The sequence below is a fragment of the Lacerta agilis genome, chromosome 10 (assembly GCF_009819535.1).
Source record: "Lacerta agilis isolate rLacAgi1 chromosome 10, rLacAgi1.pri, whole genome shotgun sequence".
Taxonomy (NCBI): Eukaryota; Metazoa; Chordata; class Lepidosauria; order Squamata; family Lacertidae; genus Lacerta; species Lacerta agilis.
This window is the reverse complement of record NC_046321.1, coordinates 25948759-25963873: the sequence shown is the minus strand read 5'-3', so window position 1 is coordinate 25963873 and position 15115 is coordinate 25948759. Positions and strand designations below refer to the sequence as shown.

The window sequence follows — 15115 nt, the reverse complement described above, 5'->3', positions numbered from 1 at the left end:
GGGAAGGGTGATTCATAAAGCTTAATCTAGGCTTGCCATACGTCAGAAAAATTCCTGACATGTCCTGTTTTTTGGGTGTAACAATGGCATTGGGGGCAAAATGTAAGGGAAAAACCAAAAAAGCCCAACAATTTCAATGGTTTCTTTTTTAAAAAGCTCAGGAATTTTGAAATATTGCAATCAGTGGGAGCCTTTCCATTTATTTTGCTAGGCCCTTTGATGAGTATAAAGCAGAATGGCCCATGGTCAGTTGTAGCCCAGCAATACCTGCAAGGCCACAGGTTCCCCACCAGTGCAGATGGAACTGCATGGGCAATCTTTGCAATTATACAAAAAGGGGTAAGTGCAGTATTCACTATAGAACACAATTCAAAACTGCATTCAAAAAAACACAGTGAAGTTTTTGTTTGTTTGATTCATTGTTTATTTGTAGGTGTGGGGTGCGTTACTTCACAACTTCCCCTTGCTCCGTGACAAGTTCCCCAGGTTTATAATTTATTATTTATATCCCGCCCATCTGGCTGGGTTTCCCCAGCCACTCTGGGCAGCTCCCAACAGAATATGAAAAACATGATAAAACATCACAAACATTAAAAAACTTCCCTAAACAGGGCTGCCTTCAGATGTCTTCTAAAAGTCAGATAGTTGTTTATTTCCTTGACATCTGATTGGAGGGCGTTCCACAGGGCGGGTGCCACAACCGATAAGGCCCTCTGCCTGGTTCCTTGTAACCTCACTTCTTGCAGTGACGGAACTGCAAGAAGGCCCTCGGCATTGGACCTCAGTGTCCAGGCAAAACAATGGGGGTGGAGATGCTCCTTCGGGTATACTGGGCTGGGGCCGTTAAGGGTTTTATTAAAATTTAAGATTTGAGAAGAGGAACCTGCTATAGGAGATAGTTGGGACAATGCAGCTCAGGGTGGGGGGCTGAGGGAAGTCCCCACACAATGGAAAATAGCAATTGATGGATTGTGAATTTTTTGTGTTTTGTTTGTATTTTGTGTTTTGTTTGTTTTTTAAAAAATGCAATAAATATTTTTTTTTTAAAAAAAAGAGAGAATCTGAAACCTTTTGCCAATCTACAGCAAATCACCCCCAAGATCTACAAATAGATTCCGATCTGCCTTCTGCCCTCCCTGCTTAATTCTATTCTACCAATCCGAGCGATCCTCGGAAGAACGGCGGTAGTAAGCAAATAAATAAATAAATAGAGCGACTAACAATAAACAAAAATTGCAGCTTAACTGATTTAAGCCAAGATTGGCTTAAATCAGTGCGCTGTTAGGAGAGCCGGATGGGCGGGATGTAAATAATATATATATATATTTATTAATTATTATTATTAACTCCGAAATGAACATGTTGGAAACCCGCCTTTCATACCACCTCCCTGGGCACATCCTGTGTACTCTGACCTTGGTTCCCCGATGCGAGGAGCGAGGCCACAGCGCGGACGGATATTCATGCTTTTGACTGACGCTTTTTAGCCAATCAAACCCGAGGCTGCGTGAAAATTCCGACACCCCAGCGTTCGGAGCGGCTGCGTTTTAACCAATAAGAGAGCGGAGGACGCGCTCCTCTGCGAGCCGAACGCGCCCTCCTTAGGCCAACCACGTCCCAGGTTTCTCAATAGCTGCCCTTTCGCCAGCCAATCATCCGGCTAGAATGCATACATTCCTCCCACTGCCGCTCCAATCGGCTGGCAGGAGAGTCCGGCCCGTCTGATTCCACAGTGTGGCGGCCGCGAGACACTCTAAAGGGGGGCTGAAAGGTGAGAAGGTGGAAGGGAGAAGGTCGCGCGGGGTGGGGGTGGGGGGTCGCTGACCCGCCTGCACAGCAGGGGGGGGCTGTGCTTGTTTACTCACGAGTAACACTTTCTCCGCTGTATCTGAGTGGAGAGGCGCTAGTAGAGGAAATGGAGGAGGTCAAGTGAAACGTTAATTACTTATGGTGGTTATCATTATTATATTCCTTCAACTTACATTATTATCCCGCCTCCGCCAAAGAGCCCACGATGGCAATTAGTTAAGCAGCACTAATAAGCTGGGCTTCATTTCAACCAGTTTGTAGATCAGACGAGGTTGCCTCTGAACATGTGCAGAGTGCGCTTTTCTCACCCTTCCGTAACCGCAGCCTCTGGTTGAGGCCGGAGGAGGAGGTTTCCCAGATCGCGAGTCTTGAGGCCATGGGTTAGATTCCGAGCTTCAGTTCTTTCTGTTCTAGAAATCAAAATAAGAAGAGCTGTGGAATGGAAGCAGCCTTGCCAGATCAGTTTCAGAAAAACGCCCCTCTCCTTCCCGATTACCAAATGTAAAGGATGGAACTTTTCTCATCATTTGCCTTCCCTGTTAGGAAAATTGTTCCCCCCCCCCCCTTTGGCATATAGGTGCCAAAGTTAAAGGTGGAGGGAGCTGGCAAACTTGGTTAGGAATTAAGCTGACTGGAGGGTAACTAGGGTAGGACAGAAGGTTAGAAATATATATCCTTCTGTTATATTTCAATGCATTTAGAGCAATTAAATATCAACTGGATGTCAATAATGAGTTTGACCAAACTGCAGAAGGCAGTGGAAGACAGGAGTGCCTGGCGTGCTCTGGTCCATGGGGTCACGAAGAGTCAGACACGACTAAACAACAACAAATGTTTACCTAATACTGGGTTTTAACATTGTATTTGAATAATGCAACATTGCCTGCCTTTACTTAAGAAAATGTATTTTTAATCATCCTCACTAAATTTTGCAAACTTAATGTTTTGAAAGTTAAAATGTTTTATAAAAGGGTGGGTTGTTACAGAAAACATCCTTTCTTGCATGTAAATGTGTTTTAGGAAAACACATTTTGAAGCAGATGCAATCAGAATTTGTTTCAAGGTGGGTGGTGCTAGGCCAAACCAACCAACCAACCAACCAGAGGCAAACCTTATTAAGTGCTAAAGAAAACATATTTGTTTGCAAATGCACTCCAGTTGTTAAAAAAAAAATACAACAGTGTTTGTGTTCTGCCTATATTTTGAGGCAGTAACTAAAATAACAAATTTCCCATAGCATCCTTTATGAGTATTTTGGAAGGGACCTCATATGTCATTTAGTCCAGCCTGTTGATGCAAAAAATTTGGTAGCTTAGTGCTGTTGTTTATCTGAGATTGGTGAAAATGCCCTCCTTCTCTTCTGCATGCTACTAGCCCCTATGGAAGTGTCTTGCTGCTGTGGGGATAATAATCTTACAGGACTGCTGTTAAGCTTGCTGAGATAATGAATAATAGAATTATAGAGTTGAAAGGGACCATGAGGGTCATCCAGCCCCCTGGTATGTAGGAATCTTTCCCCCAATGTGGGGCTCAAACTCACAATCCTGTGATTAAGAGTCTTATGCTCTACTGACTGAGCTATCTCAGAATACATGTCAAGTTTTTTGAACACTGAGAAGAGCTAAGTGTGACTAGCTCTACTACAGTAGTTTGTACCACAGTTGGTGCATATGAGTGTTAGTAGAGCAGCCAGATTGTGGTTGTCAGGTAATGAACCGAAAAATGAAGTTGTGCAGGTTGCTTTCTATCTATCACACAATCGGTTGTGCCTCGCAGGTTGTTAGGATCAGAATGGTAAAGCATTTTCCTACACTGAGAAACCCAGCCAAAATCACAGTGGAAATAGTGTGCTACAGAAAGGAAGATGTTGATGTTCCAATATGATAATTGGGCCCACCGTGGCCACCAGAGGACATTGTTTGCAAATAAGAACTGTTCAGTAAAAAGCCTGGTATCCACCAGCTTAGGCTAGGCTAGAATTATAGGACTGGAGAGGCCAGGAGCAACAAAAAAGGAAGGTTTAAAAGTGTGATTTGACTGAGGAGCTTCAATGGCGGCTAGTACACACTGAGACTGGTAGAATGTAAGGAAGGGAGCCCAGAGCCAATGACAGGCAGAGCCAACTACTTTTTAGCCCACTCCTGCTGCATTCTACAAGGACTGAGACCGAGGAGGAGGAAGGTGACAACCAGTACCACTCCCTGGACTGGTTGTAAGCAGGAAGAAAGTTGGCTGAGGGCATACTGAGATTTGCCCTAATGGACCAGCCTCTACTGGGAGGACCTACCCAAACACCCCCTGGTTTGAAAGACTGCATATTTGTCCAGAGAGTTAAAGGGCGATCTTTTCTTTCATGCACCATAATTCCAGTATGCCCTTCATGCTGACATGTGATCTGACAGTGCTTAAGTGAGACTGAGCTGAAGGGTAAAGATAGTGGATAAAGATTGTAACCCAAAAGGTAGTTTAGGTTAAATGGGGAGCCTGCAGGTAGGGCCTGCCCTTTTTACTCTTCATTAGCCCAACACTTTGATGTGTGTGCTGTATGTGCAGTAAATATGATTGGTGTATCTGAAATTCTGGAGGGCATGGATAAGGTGAAAGCTTGGGAACCTAGGAGGCAGGAGCATGGGCAACAGTGGAGACTAGATAGGGGCATGAATGGGAATCCTTGGAATTGACTGGAAAGGGAAGGAAGCAGTGATCCGCGGGGTCTTGGTGGTGGGAATACACCAGCAGAGTTCAGGAAGCTGCAAGTGCTGATGACTTTCCCCCAACTGTGTTGCTTTTCTTTTTCATTTTGCAGATGGCCCAAAAGCTCCTCCTCAGGCCATTCCTCTCCATCCCTGCCAAGCAGCTCTCTGCGCCGCTCCGTTCACGGCCACCTTTGCTTCTCTGCCGGGCTTCGGCTGCGCCCTGCAATCTCACCTGGCGCCTGCCCGTCCCCTTCACCACTGTGCCTGCAACTACTAGGACATTTTCCACTACTTTGGTCTTCAGGCACACCTTTAATATCCAGGATGGGGTTGACTTCCAAGACAGAGTTCTGAAGAGTGAGAAGCCGGTGGTGATTGATTTCCACGCCCAGTGAGTGCAGAGGGTTTTGTTTCTCCTTGGCTTAAAGTTGTCGGCATCATTTCCTGCCCGACTAGTGTTCATGTGTGTATTAGACTACAGTGTGCACAAATGCACAACTTGGATAAATGTGTGGATGGTCCAGTCCTCTGAGTCCCCTTCTAGCTATGAAGTAGGGTGATAGTGGCATGCAACATGTCCATTAATGGTAATTTGGCATCTTCCCTCTTCTGTTACATGAATTATGTTGAATTACATGCAACCAAAATATGCAGCTGCTGGGTTACATCTCCCTGTTCATTTGTTATAAGTGAATGGCAAAAGCTGGAAAGTTTTTATTTTATGTATTTCATGTGTAGGTGGTGGCTGTTTGCAATATAGCAGATTGGTGCAGATTGCAATATAGCTAGAGCTATTCCCTAGCAATAAAGAGAGACTGCAAACATCTGTGTAGCTATGTGACCTTTCGGATCAAAACAGTCTTAAAAATTAACTTGGTTGAACTGTGTCAAGAGTCTGCCTGCGGCTCTCAGGTGCTATTGGAGTTTTTGTTTTGCTAGACACTTTCCATGTCAGATCTGGTAGGAGAGGAAGGAGACGAGAACCACTGTGGGGGTGGCTGCTTAGCGACCACGGAAGCAGTGGGAGCTAGCTGACTTCCTCAGTACCTTCATTCCAAATATGCCAGCTCAAAAGCAGTTAGTCCCAGACAGCCCTGAAGGGACGAAAGTAGGTGTGGCATGGAATAGCTTGGTCCAGGTGTCATTGCATCAAGAATTAGGAGGCTTTTTCTCCTCTCCCCCCACCCCCCGGCAACCCCATGCTCTTCTTTTTGAAAGGGCAAAGTTTTTATTTTTTTATTGATTTCAACAAAACCAAGCAAAACATAAACACAAGAGTGCAAGCTTACATTTTTTATAACCCAAATGGCGCAATGGCATCCATTCACTATCGTACTTCTGATTCAGTACAAAATTTGTCGCGGTATGTTTTGCAAGGGACCTTGATACATGAAGTCTCTTCTGCTCAGGTGCAAAACTGGTGTAGGAAAGAACGGCACCTAAAACTGTCCTGTATGCTGATAATTCAAGGGTCTATTATGCCAAAGTTACAAGGTTTGAGAACTAGCAGTGGGATCCTAAATGAGTGTACTCTGGTCCAAACAGATAGTTGTTGTGTGATCCTCACATGTAGTGGTATATCTGGGGCTTTTTTACTACTCTGGCTTCTGTCTGCATAAGGAAAGGGTTCCAAGATGTTTTCAAAACACCTCTATGCGAGTATCTGGGTTCAGTTTAGGTGATGAGCTACAATTTTTCTCTTTATACAGTTCTGCTCCCATCCTTAGGAAACTGCCTAATGTTAAAAACAATCTTCCCTGAGCATGTGATAGGCTATAGTTTGACACATTACAGCAGCCTCCCCCAACCTGGTGACCTCCAAATATTATTGGACTACATCTCTCTGGCGGATCTTAGACCACTTTGTAAAGGGAATATAAGACCACCTGTGTTGGCTGGAATGTATACAGTGGTACCTCTGGTTACAAACGTAATTCGTTCCGGAGGTCCATTCTTAACCTGAAACCATTCTTAACCTGAGGTACCACTTTAGCTAATAGGGCCTCCCACTACCGCTGCTGGCGCACGATTTCTGTTCTCATCCTGAGGTAAAGTTCTTAATCCGAAGTACTAGTTCCGGGTTAGCAGAGTCTGTAACCCGAAGTGTTTGTAACCTGAGGTGGTTGTAACCCGAGGTACCTACCACTATTATGAGTTTTTAAAGGGCTCTTGGTGAAAATGGGGTTCTCCTGCTTTCTGTCCCACATTCACCCTATGGCACAAACAGCATGAAAGTGGCTCAAATGTACCAAGCTGTCTGTAAAGTGTTCCTTGTAGCTCGGGCCTTTGAATTGTTAAAACTGCTGTAAACCTGCCCAGCACATGCATGCTGTTCTTTAATTTAGCAATACAGGCATCAATATCAGGCTTGATGTTTAAAGTTAAGAGGGTTTCTCCTGCAGCTGTTAAAGGCAAGCTCACCCCCAGAAAATAGGGGAGGAGTTCAGAGTGTTTTGAGAAGCTTCACCTTTTTCCTGCTGCCTTTGCTTTTCCCTCACTGAACTCTTAATTCCTTTTCTCTCCTTGGAGGTGGTGCGGTCCCTGCAAGATCTTGGGCCCCAGGCTAGAAAAGATAGTGGCCAAACAGAAGGGGAAGGTGTTGATGGCAAAAGTAGACATTGACGACCACACAGACTTAGCCATTGAATACGAGGTAAGTGCTCATAAGCCTCCTAAGAAATATACAGAGTATGAGTTGTATAGAACAACTTGGTTTGCTCTTCATTTGTTCTGATTCGGAACTTAGGAAGAGCTGCCTTTTCCAACCTGGGGCCCTCTAGATGTTTTGGACTACAACTCCCATCACCCCCAGCCAGCACAGTTGTCCAAAACATCTGGAGGGCTCCAGGCTGGGAAAGGCTGCTCAACGGGACTCATGGTCTTGACTGAGATAAACCAGAGAGTGGTGACAGAAGTTGCATTAATTCAATAAATTAATAGGGGAGCTGTGGCAGAAGAGAGATGAAGGTCTGGCGGGGCAAGAAGGCTTTGTCTGTGGGGAGAGAATCCCTGGGTGATGGTAGAAGGGACTCTGGAGCAGCCAACTCAAGTCTTGATGGTCATTGTGTGGGAAGAGTTGTTGCATTATGGAGGATGCCAAGAGGCAGGCAGGCATCAGATGGCTTAGTACCAGGCTAGCCCCCTGGACATTGGACTCCATCTCCCAACAGGAAGCATGGCCAGTGATTAGGATGGTGGGAGTTGGAGTCTTAATAACATCTGGAAGGCAGCACATCAGCTACCCCTGGCTTTAGAAGGTAGTAGGACTGCAGAGTGTCAAGAATAGCATTTGTAACCAAGGTGATCATAAGCAGAGATGCTCATTCCCTGCAAAGGAAACCCGTATTTCCAAGACCCATTTCCAGATAACAGTAAGCCTAGAATTTATTTCTTCATACAAGCTGGGATAACTCAGTCCATAGAGCATGAGACTCTTAATCTCAGGGTTGTGGGTTTGCTTGTTGAGCAAAAGATTTCCTCATTGTAGGGGGTTGGACCATATTGGATGGTAGATGACCCTTGTGGTCCCTTCCGACTCGACAATTCTGTTATTCTTAACTCCCCCTCTTTTTCTTAGTTGGTTTGTTCTTTTTTTACAGAATCCTTTCTGTACAGGCTACCAGATTCAATATGCAGAACTTTACAGAAGGCTGGTCCTTTCCTCTGACACTTAGGACATAAGAAGAGTTTTGTCTGATAATGTACTTAAATTTAGAAGTGTAGAGGGGCAGTGGAAATTGGTGGTGGAAATTTTAAAAACAAGGAAAGATATGCTTGGCCCTCCCTCTACAGTCTCACTTAAGGGCAAGCCCATAGCTTAGTGAAAGAGTGTACACTTTGCAGGAATAAAGCCCCATATTGTATCTCTGATTAAAAGCGTTCCAGTTAACGGGCCCTGAGGCACCTAAGATCCTTGAAAGCTACTACTAGCTGAAGTAAGCAACGCTGGACTAGAAGTCCAGCGACCTGGTGTTTTGTGTAAGACGTCTTCATGTGGCAAAATGATTTTTGCTTCTTCTTTTTAGTTTGTGGCCTTGAGATCCTAAACAATTTTCTACTCTGCCGGGGTTTTTGAGTCCTCCAGATTCCATGCAAATAGGCAGTAAATCTCCTGCTCCTATCAGTCTTCCCTCCCTCACTCTTGTTTACAAGACAGCGGCCCACCATCTCAGCCTGAAAATTTCACAACAAGTTTTCTGCAGCGGCAGATTCTTTGGAAGGGAGAGGGAGGGAGGGGACCCCCTCTGTGAGCCTTGGAATGCCTGTGCATTCCTTCACACAGGCCCTGACCTGCCCTGGGCTCCGGAGCTGTCCCAATGGAGCATCTATCCATGAAGTATTTTCCTGCAGCGAAAAAATTTCACAGGGATTCTTCCCAGAATGGATTCAGCTCTGGCCAGAACTTCCTTCTCCTGATTCCCAAATAGGGAAGGCATTTGGACACCCTGGGCCAAAGTCCTGGTGCTGCTGCTGCATCTTCTTCTGGTGGTGAAATGGCTAGGCATCTCCTGCTGACCTAGTTTATTGCCTGGGAGAAATTCCTCATTTGTTAAACGGGTGGGCCGGCCCTGCCCATGTCTCTTCCTCTTGCTTAGTTGGTCCTTTCTCCCTCTTTCAGGCCAGGGGCCTCTCCTTGCTATGCAACTTCTCCCAGAGAGGCAGGAAGAGGGGCCTGTCTCAGCCTGCTGCCACCTTGCCTTGAACTCTTTTCAGTTTCCCCACCGCCTCTAAACATTGGCTTGCTGCCACCATCCCTTGTTATGTTCCAGTTGAGTCAATAGTGTTCCAGTGGTGACCCTTCTCTTCGCACAGCCGCTGGGTGATTTACAGATGGTGCTGTGAGTGGAATGAACAAAGAGAACTTCTGGTCTCCTTTGCCCAGAGTCCTGGTGTCCCACCTCAACAACGTGACCTGTAACCAATCATTCTTTTATATGCTGCCTTTCAGGTGGACCCAACAAAAGCAGTTTGAATCAACCTATTACGGCGAGAAGCACTGATTATAAAATTAAAACCTAAAAGGCAGCTATTTGGCACGAAGGAACTATTTCTGTTTCCTCTCCCCTTCCCTCGAGGAAATGTGCTCCTTCGGAAGCCCCTCTGGCGGCATTTGGGGAAAGAAGTGGAACAAACCCACCCCTCGCGGGGTATGGGGTGAGCTGGAAAGTGGGTCAGCTGCTGCTCGTTTAAAGACATCGCCTAAAATTCTTAAAATAGCAAACAGTTATGAGACATGAATCAAAAAGCATAGGAAGATAGGAAGCTGCCTTATATCAAGTTAGACTTTTGCGAAGATTGTCTACTAAACTGGCTGGCAGTAACTCACTAGGATTTCAGTCAGAGGACATTCCCAGCCCTACCTTGAAATCTGGGCATCGAACTTTTGTAGGTTCGAACTTTTTTCCCCCCTCTCTCTCTCACACACGCAAACAAACAAACAAACAACAGACACACTTCTTGCACTGTCAAGTATATAATTATAAAGGTCATACATAATACTCAAAACCTCCTGCTTAATATCTTCCTGTGACCTTCATTCAGTTTCAAACCCTAATCACAACCTCCTAAGGAGTCTTTGCCAGTTTTCAAAGAATGGAGGGCATTAGCTGCTTGTCCTTTACTTAGTGTATATTTTCCACATGTCGGGAATTAAATTCAGGTTTTGAGTCTGGCTTGGTATGGATGGGGAACGATTAAATGTTCCACGCCCTATTGATTTATGCCTAGCATAGAAAAAGCCCTTGTAGCGTTACACTGTGGACGGGAAGAGTGACTCAGCAGTTAACATTCTTTGCATTCTACCCAGGAGACCTTGCTCTGCCCCAGACTTCCTGTGTAACTTAGGGCAAGCCGTTTTTATATACAGCTTGCTCCCTGCTTTGTGGCTGCAATTTGGGCATGGGGAGAATAGGGTACTGGATCCTCGCTCTATAAAGTGCTTTTATTGCTTATTTGCATCCCACATGTCCCCACAAGCAAAGCATCTGGCTCTTTATAAAAATGAAGGGAAGTGGAGCTTTCTGGGAGTGTTTTGAGGGCCCAGGAATTTTTATAGTTGTCCCCTAGAGGGCACTAAAGAACATCAATTAACCATAATCTATAATCTGCTGCATGTTGAGCCTTTATTAGGTTTTGCTTTTAAACACACACACACATCCTGGACTAACCATAGGATGTGGCACTCTTAAGGAGCTGCACTGCATTGGCCAGCAGAGGGGAAAGGGTGGGGCCCAGCTGAAACAGGCCTTTTGAGTCCAGAGCGTTGGTCAAAAGAGAAGCCAGATCTCCCAGGGCTTTCCATTGGGGAGGGTTTGCGTGTGGCAAATTGCTGATGGCTGCAAGACGCAGCACAGCTGGGAGCGTGTTTGATGAGAGAGCACATTCCAGGGATGGACAGCAGGCAAGATAAGGATAGGACACGACCCAGTGGCTGAGCTGTCTGCAGATAAGGGCGCCAGAGGGGAGCTGTGGAATGTGTCAGCCCCTTCTGAAATATTTACAAATTCCTCTCTTGTCAGTCTCTGGACTCCTTTAATGGGCTTGTTCACATGTGGGGAGGCCCCATAGCCTGTGGTTTTAAAGCACTGGGCCCTGCAGAACTCAGCTAGCAAGCCCCTGCCGATCCTCTTCCTGTTGTTGCCTGATCCCAGGCTGTCCTCTCAATTGTTAGTCAAAATTCGGCAGTAAGAAGCTGATAGATCAATAAACCGACTTGCGGGAGGGGGAGGGGTGTAGCATGACTCCAGAAATTTGAGCCACATTCACACCATACATTTAGAGCAGGCATAGGCAAACTCAGCCCTCCAGATGTTTTGGGACTATAATTCCCATCACCCCTGACCACTGGTCCTGTTAGCTAGGGATCATGGGAGTTGCAGTCCCAAAACATCTGGAGGGCCAGGTTTGCCTATGCCTGATTTAGAGAGCTACAATACCACTTTAAACAGTCCCTGCTTCCCCCATAGAATTCTGGGAGGTGTAGTTTGCTAAGGGTTCTGAAGAGTTGTTAAGAGACCCTGTATTCCTCTTACAGAGCTACAATTCCTAGAGTGGATTAACAGTCAAGCCCACTTCCCAGGGAACTGTGGGAGAAGAATAGGAGACAGGTCTCCTATAACCTCCCAGCACCTTTAACAAACAACAGCTCCCATAATTATTTGCAGGGAAGCCATAACTGTTTAAAGTAGTATCATGGTGCTTTAAATGAATGGTACAAATGTGGCCTTCTGGTGTTCTGCTTCATCACTCTTAGAATAAATATACTGGTGGCTGGGCTGTGTGTATTCAGTAGTTGTGCTTTAAGAAATTTGAAGGCTTCCGTCTGTTTAAAGCAGAGTTTGGATATCCTCCCCCACCAGATGTTGAACTGCAGCTCCCATCATCGTCCCTGGCCATTGACCACGCTGCCTGGGACTGATGGAGAGTCCCACAACTTCTGGAGGGCCATGGGTTCCCCCATCCCTGATATAAAGCATGTTGTTAGTTACTTTGGATGCAAATACAGGTTTGAAACCGCGTAGCAAATCTCTGGCCAACCCTTTGAAGGCAGAGGGGTGGGACTCCAGAGGACAGAGCTTCTGTGCCCTCCTTGTGACAGGCAGAAATGATAAATAAAATAATAAATAAAATAAAATAAGCAAATGCAGCGTCTCCTCTATCTAATACACACACACAGACCCTGGATGTTGTAAGTCTGTCATGTTCACTCTTTGACAACTTTGACACCGCAAAGAGGGACACATCCATTTTTCTCCACTTCTGTTTGGGCACAGTTAAAACCACATTTAGGGATAAGAAGTCAGGCAATGACATCTGCAGAACTGGAGTATTGCTGTATGTGAACTTGATGTCAGATGCGGGCTAGAAATAGATGATCAGGAGCCAAGGAGGAGCTGCTTAAAAGCTTCCTGTCTGGTAAGCTATAACCACAAACCCTCCAGCAGTACTATAAACCTGTGCAACTGGGCAGGGAGTGGGGGGAAGTAACACTTGCTTACCACATGGTCAGAGGTGACAGTCAGATGCCAAGCCTCTGCACAGCTACACAAACTGCATGGTGAGCTTTTAAGCAGCCGCAGAGTGCATCCTGGTCAGCTCTTCCTCTACCAGACAGCCTGCTTTTCAGAAAGTTGGCAGTGCAGCTTCAGGGCAGTCTCCTCCTTCCCTCTAGTCCAGGAATGGGGGAAACTGTAGCCCTCCAGATGTTGTTGGACTACAACTCCCATCTTCCCCTTACCTTTGCCTCAGACCATGCTTGCTGGGCCTGATGGGAGCTGTAGTCCAGTCATATATGGAGGGCTATAGGTTAGCCATCCCTGCCTTACTCCAAGCAGGAAAGTGCATTTGTTAGCATGCAGAGTACCAGCAGAAACTTCTTTTCTGCCAAATGCAAACTCCATGCTGGAGCTGTACGCTTTTGACAGTCATCTTTCTAAAACTAAAACAACCCCTCCCCTAAAAAAAATCCAAGTGATCCTGTTCAATTTCTTAAGAGCTCTCCAATATGAGGAAACATTAATCATTCACCTTTTTTACAGCGTCCTATCTTTGTTTTAATGTTTGCTTTGACTTCTGAAATGATGTTCACAGGTCAGTGGAGCATAGCTATTATTCTGCTTGCCTCTTTCTTTCCTTCTTTGTACCTAGGTTTCAGCAGTGCCCACAGTCCTGGCTATGAAGAACGGCGATGTGGTGGATAAGTTTGTAGGGATAAAAGATGAGGATCAGCTGGAAGCCTTCCTCAAGAAACTTATTGGACCTTGAGCAACCCAGGCCAAGTGTGTGAATATGCCCCAGGACTCTTTCCCCCTTTTTGTTTTTAAGCCTAGTTCCTTGGGTGGAGATGAGGGACAGTGGAACTGCCTTGGAGCAGTTGGCTTGGTGTCTGGTTTTGGGAGGGAACGGGCTGCACCATTCTAGCTCAGCCTTCTCCTTGGGAGGTGGGGACAAACAGCCATGGTTCTGAGCTTGATGGGAAAGCTGGTTACTCCATGGGAGAAGAGGAATAGATCCTCCTGCCTGCCAGCAAATAACCCATGGCAAGAAATGGAAGACTCCCAACAAAGACAGGGGAGAAGCTTCCCTCATCCTGCTCCAGTCCAGATCCTGTACAATTAATAGCTGCTTGCCCTTGAGAGACGGTGGCAGACTTTCTTAGAAAAACCAGTTCCCCTGCTACATCTCTCCAGTCTGCGTCCTTTCCCACCCTCTCTGTCCATGGGTACTTTTAAATCATGTGGCTCTCTTTGGCCACTGCTTCAACACACACCCCTCCTTGTGCGCTGCTGTTTATAAACCGAATGAAGAGAAACATTGTTTGGAATCTCCCCCCCCCCTTTTTTTTGGGTAGATCTGTAATAAAGACAGCTTTAGTAATTTCTCCATTCCCTTTTTTGTAGATAAATTTATAAGCTGAGAGAGAAGGTTATTCCCTTCTGCAGGAAAGCTGAAGCCCTTCCACTTGGCTTGGGCGGTTGTGGGTTTGAGCAGGGGAATGTTGGCAAGGAGGGTCTTGGGATCACCCATCCTTCACCAAACTAGAAGATACTTAGGCAGCCCGTTGCAGTGATGCCAGTCCTCATGGCGAAAGTAGTGCAGGGATGGGGAGTCTGTGTTTTTGGACTCCACTTCTGATCAGCCTGAACCAGCTTGGCCAGGAATCAGTGATGATGGGAGTTTGTTATCCAGCAAGATGAAGCAAGCTTGTTTCCCCCTGCTCCTGAGGGTAGGACTTGAACCAATGGCTTCAAGTTACAAGAAAAGAGATTCCGACTAAATATCAGGAAGAACTTTCTGACAGTAAGAGCTGTTCAGCTGTGGAACAGACTCCCTCAGGAGGTGGTGGACTCTCCTTTCTTGGAGATTTTTAAGCAGAGGTTGGGTGGCCACCTGTCATGGATGCTTTAGTTGAGATTCCTGCATTGCAGGGGTTGGCCTATTTGACCCTTGGGGTCCCTTCCAGCTCTACAATTCCATGAACATCTGGAAGTCCACATGTTCCCCACCAGTGCTTTAATGGCGTTTCCCCATCTGTTTCCTTAGATGGCCCATTTCACCATCATTAACAGGGGCCAGCCCTGAAGTTTTTCAGTGATGAACATGAAATGCTTTCTTTGCAGATCATCTTTGAAATCTTCAGGAAGGGGGTGGTGGATTGGCAAACAATATAAGCACAGCTGGGAACATGGATGCCAAATTCATAGAAAATAAAAACACTGGTGACTATTTTCTGAGGTCCAAGCAGTCTCTGTTTCTGTTGAGTATGGCCCTAGAGGTTAAACAGTCAAAATGTAGGAGCTGGCAGTAGTTGGGAGTTCTCAGCGCCTTGGGCTGCTACATACTTCCTGTTAAACAGGGATGCTAATCCTTGCCAGAGGCAGAGAGCATGATGGATAGGAATACTTCTTCCTTAAAACATGCAAATGGCTGATATGGGAGAGATAGGATGCTGAGATAGATACTTGTCAATATGTCCCAAAGAAAGCTATTAAATTTCTTTTTGCTGCATAGCAAAAATTATTTTGTTCACTGGTGGACCACTGCACCAGTTGGGCCTCCAAAAAATGGTTTCTAGAATGCCAGACCTGTTTGAGAACACCTGCAAACATAAT

The 15115-nt window shown here is 45.8% G+C and overlaps 1 protein-coding gene across 2 annotated transcripts; it reads left to right on the top strand.

Moving 5' to 3' along the window:
• The first annotated feature begins 1632 nt into the window (after positions 1-1632).
• TXN2 (thioredoxin 2) lies at positions 1633-13882 on the top strand. 2 transcript variants are annotated; one of them, XM_033162358.1, is made up of 4 exons: positions 1633-1771; positions 4616-4896; positions 7035-7158; positions 13152-13882. In XM_033162358.1, exons 2-4 carry the CDS (start codon positions 4616-4618, stop codon positions 13266-13268), a joined length of 522 nt encoding a protein of 173 aa, XP_033018249.1. In that variant the 5' UTR covers positions 1633-1771; the 3' UTR covers positions 13269-13882. The 2 variants fall into 2 exon arrangements, with proteins under 2 accessions (XP_033018249.1, XP_033018248.1); XM_033162357.1 differs by lacking the exon at positions 1633-1771 and adding an exon at positions 1901-1924.
• The last annotated feature ends 1233 nt before the right edge of the window (positions 13883-15115 follow it).

What these genes read in the sequence shown, in the direction of transcription:
- TXN2 (XM_033162357.1), top strand. An exon ending in GTGATTGATTTCCACGCCCA is followed by an intron (nt 4,897 to 7,034) that starts GTGAGTGCAGAG and finishes CTCTCCTTGGAG; the next exon opens with GTGGTGCGGTCCCTGCAAGA. An exon ending in ACTTAGCCATTGAATACGAG is followed by an intron (nt 7,159 to 13,151) that starts GTAAGTGCTCAT and finishes CTTTGTACCTAG; the next exon opens with GTTTCAGCAGTGCCCACAGT.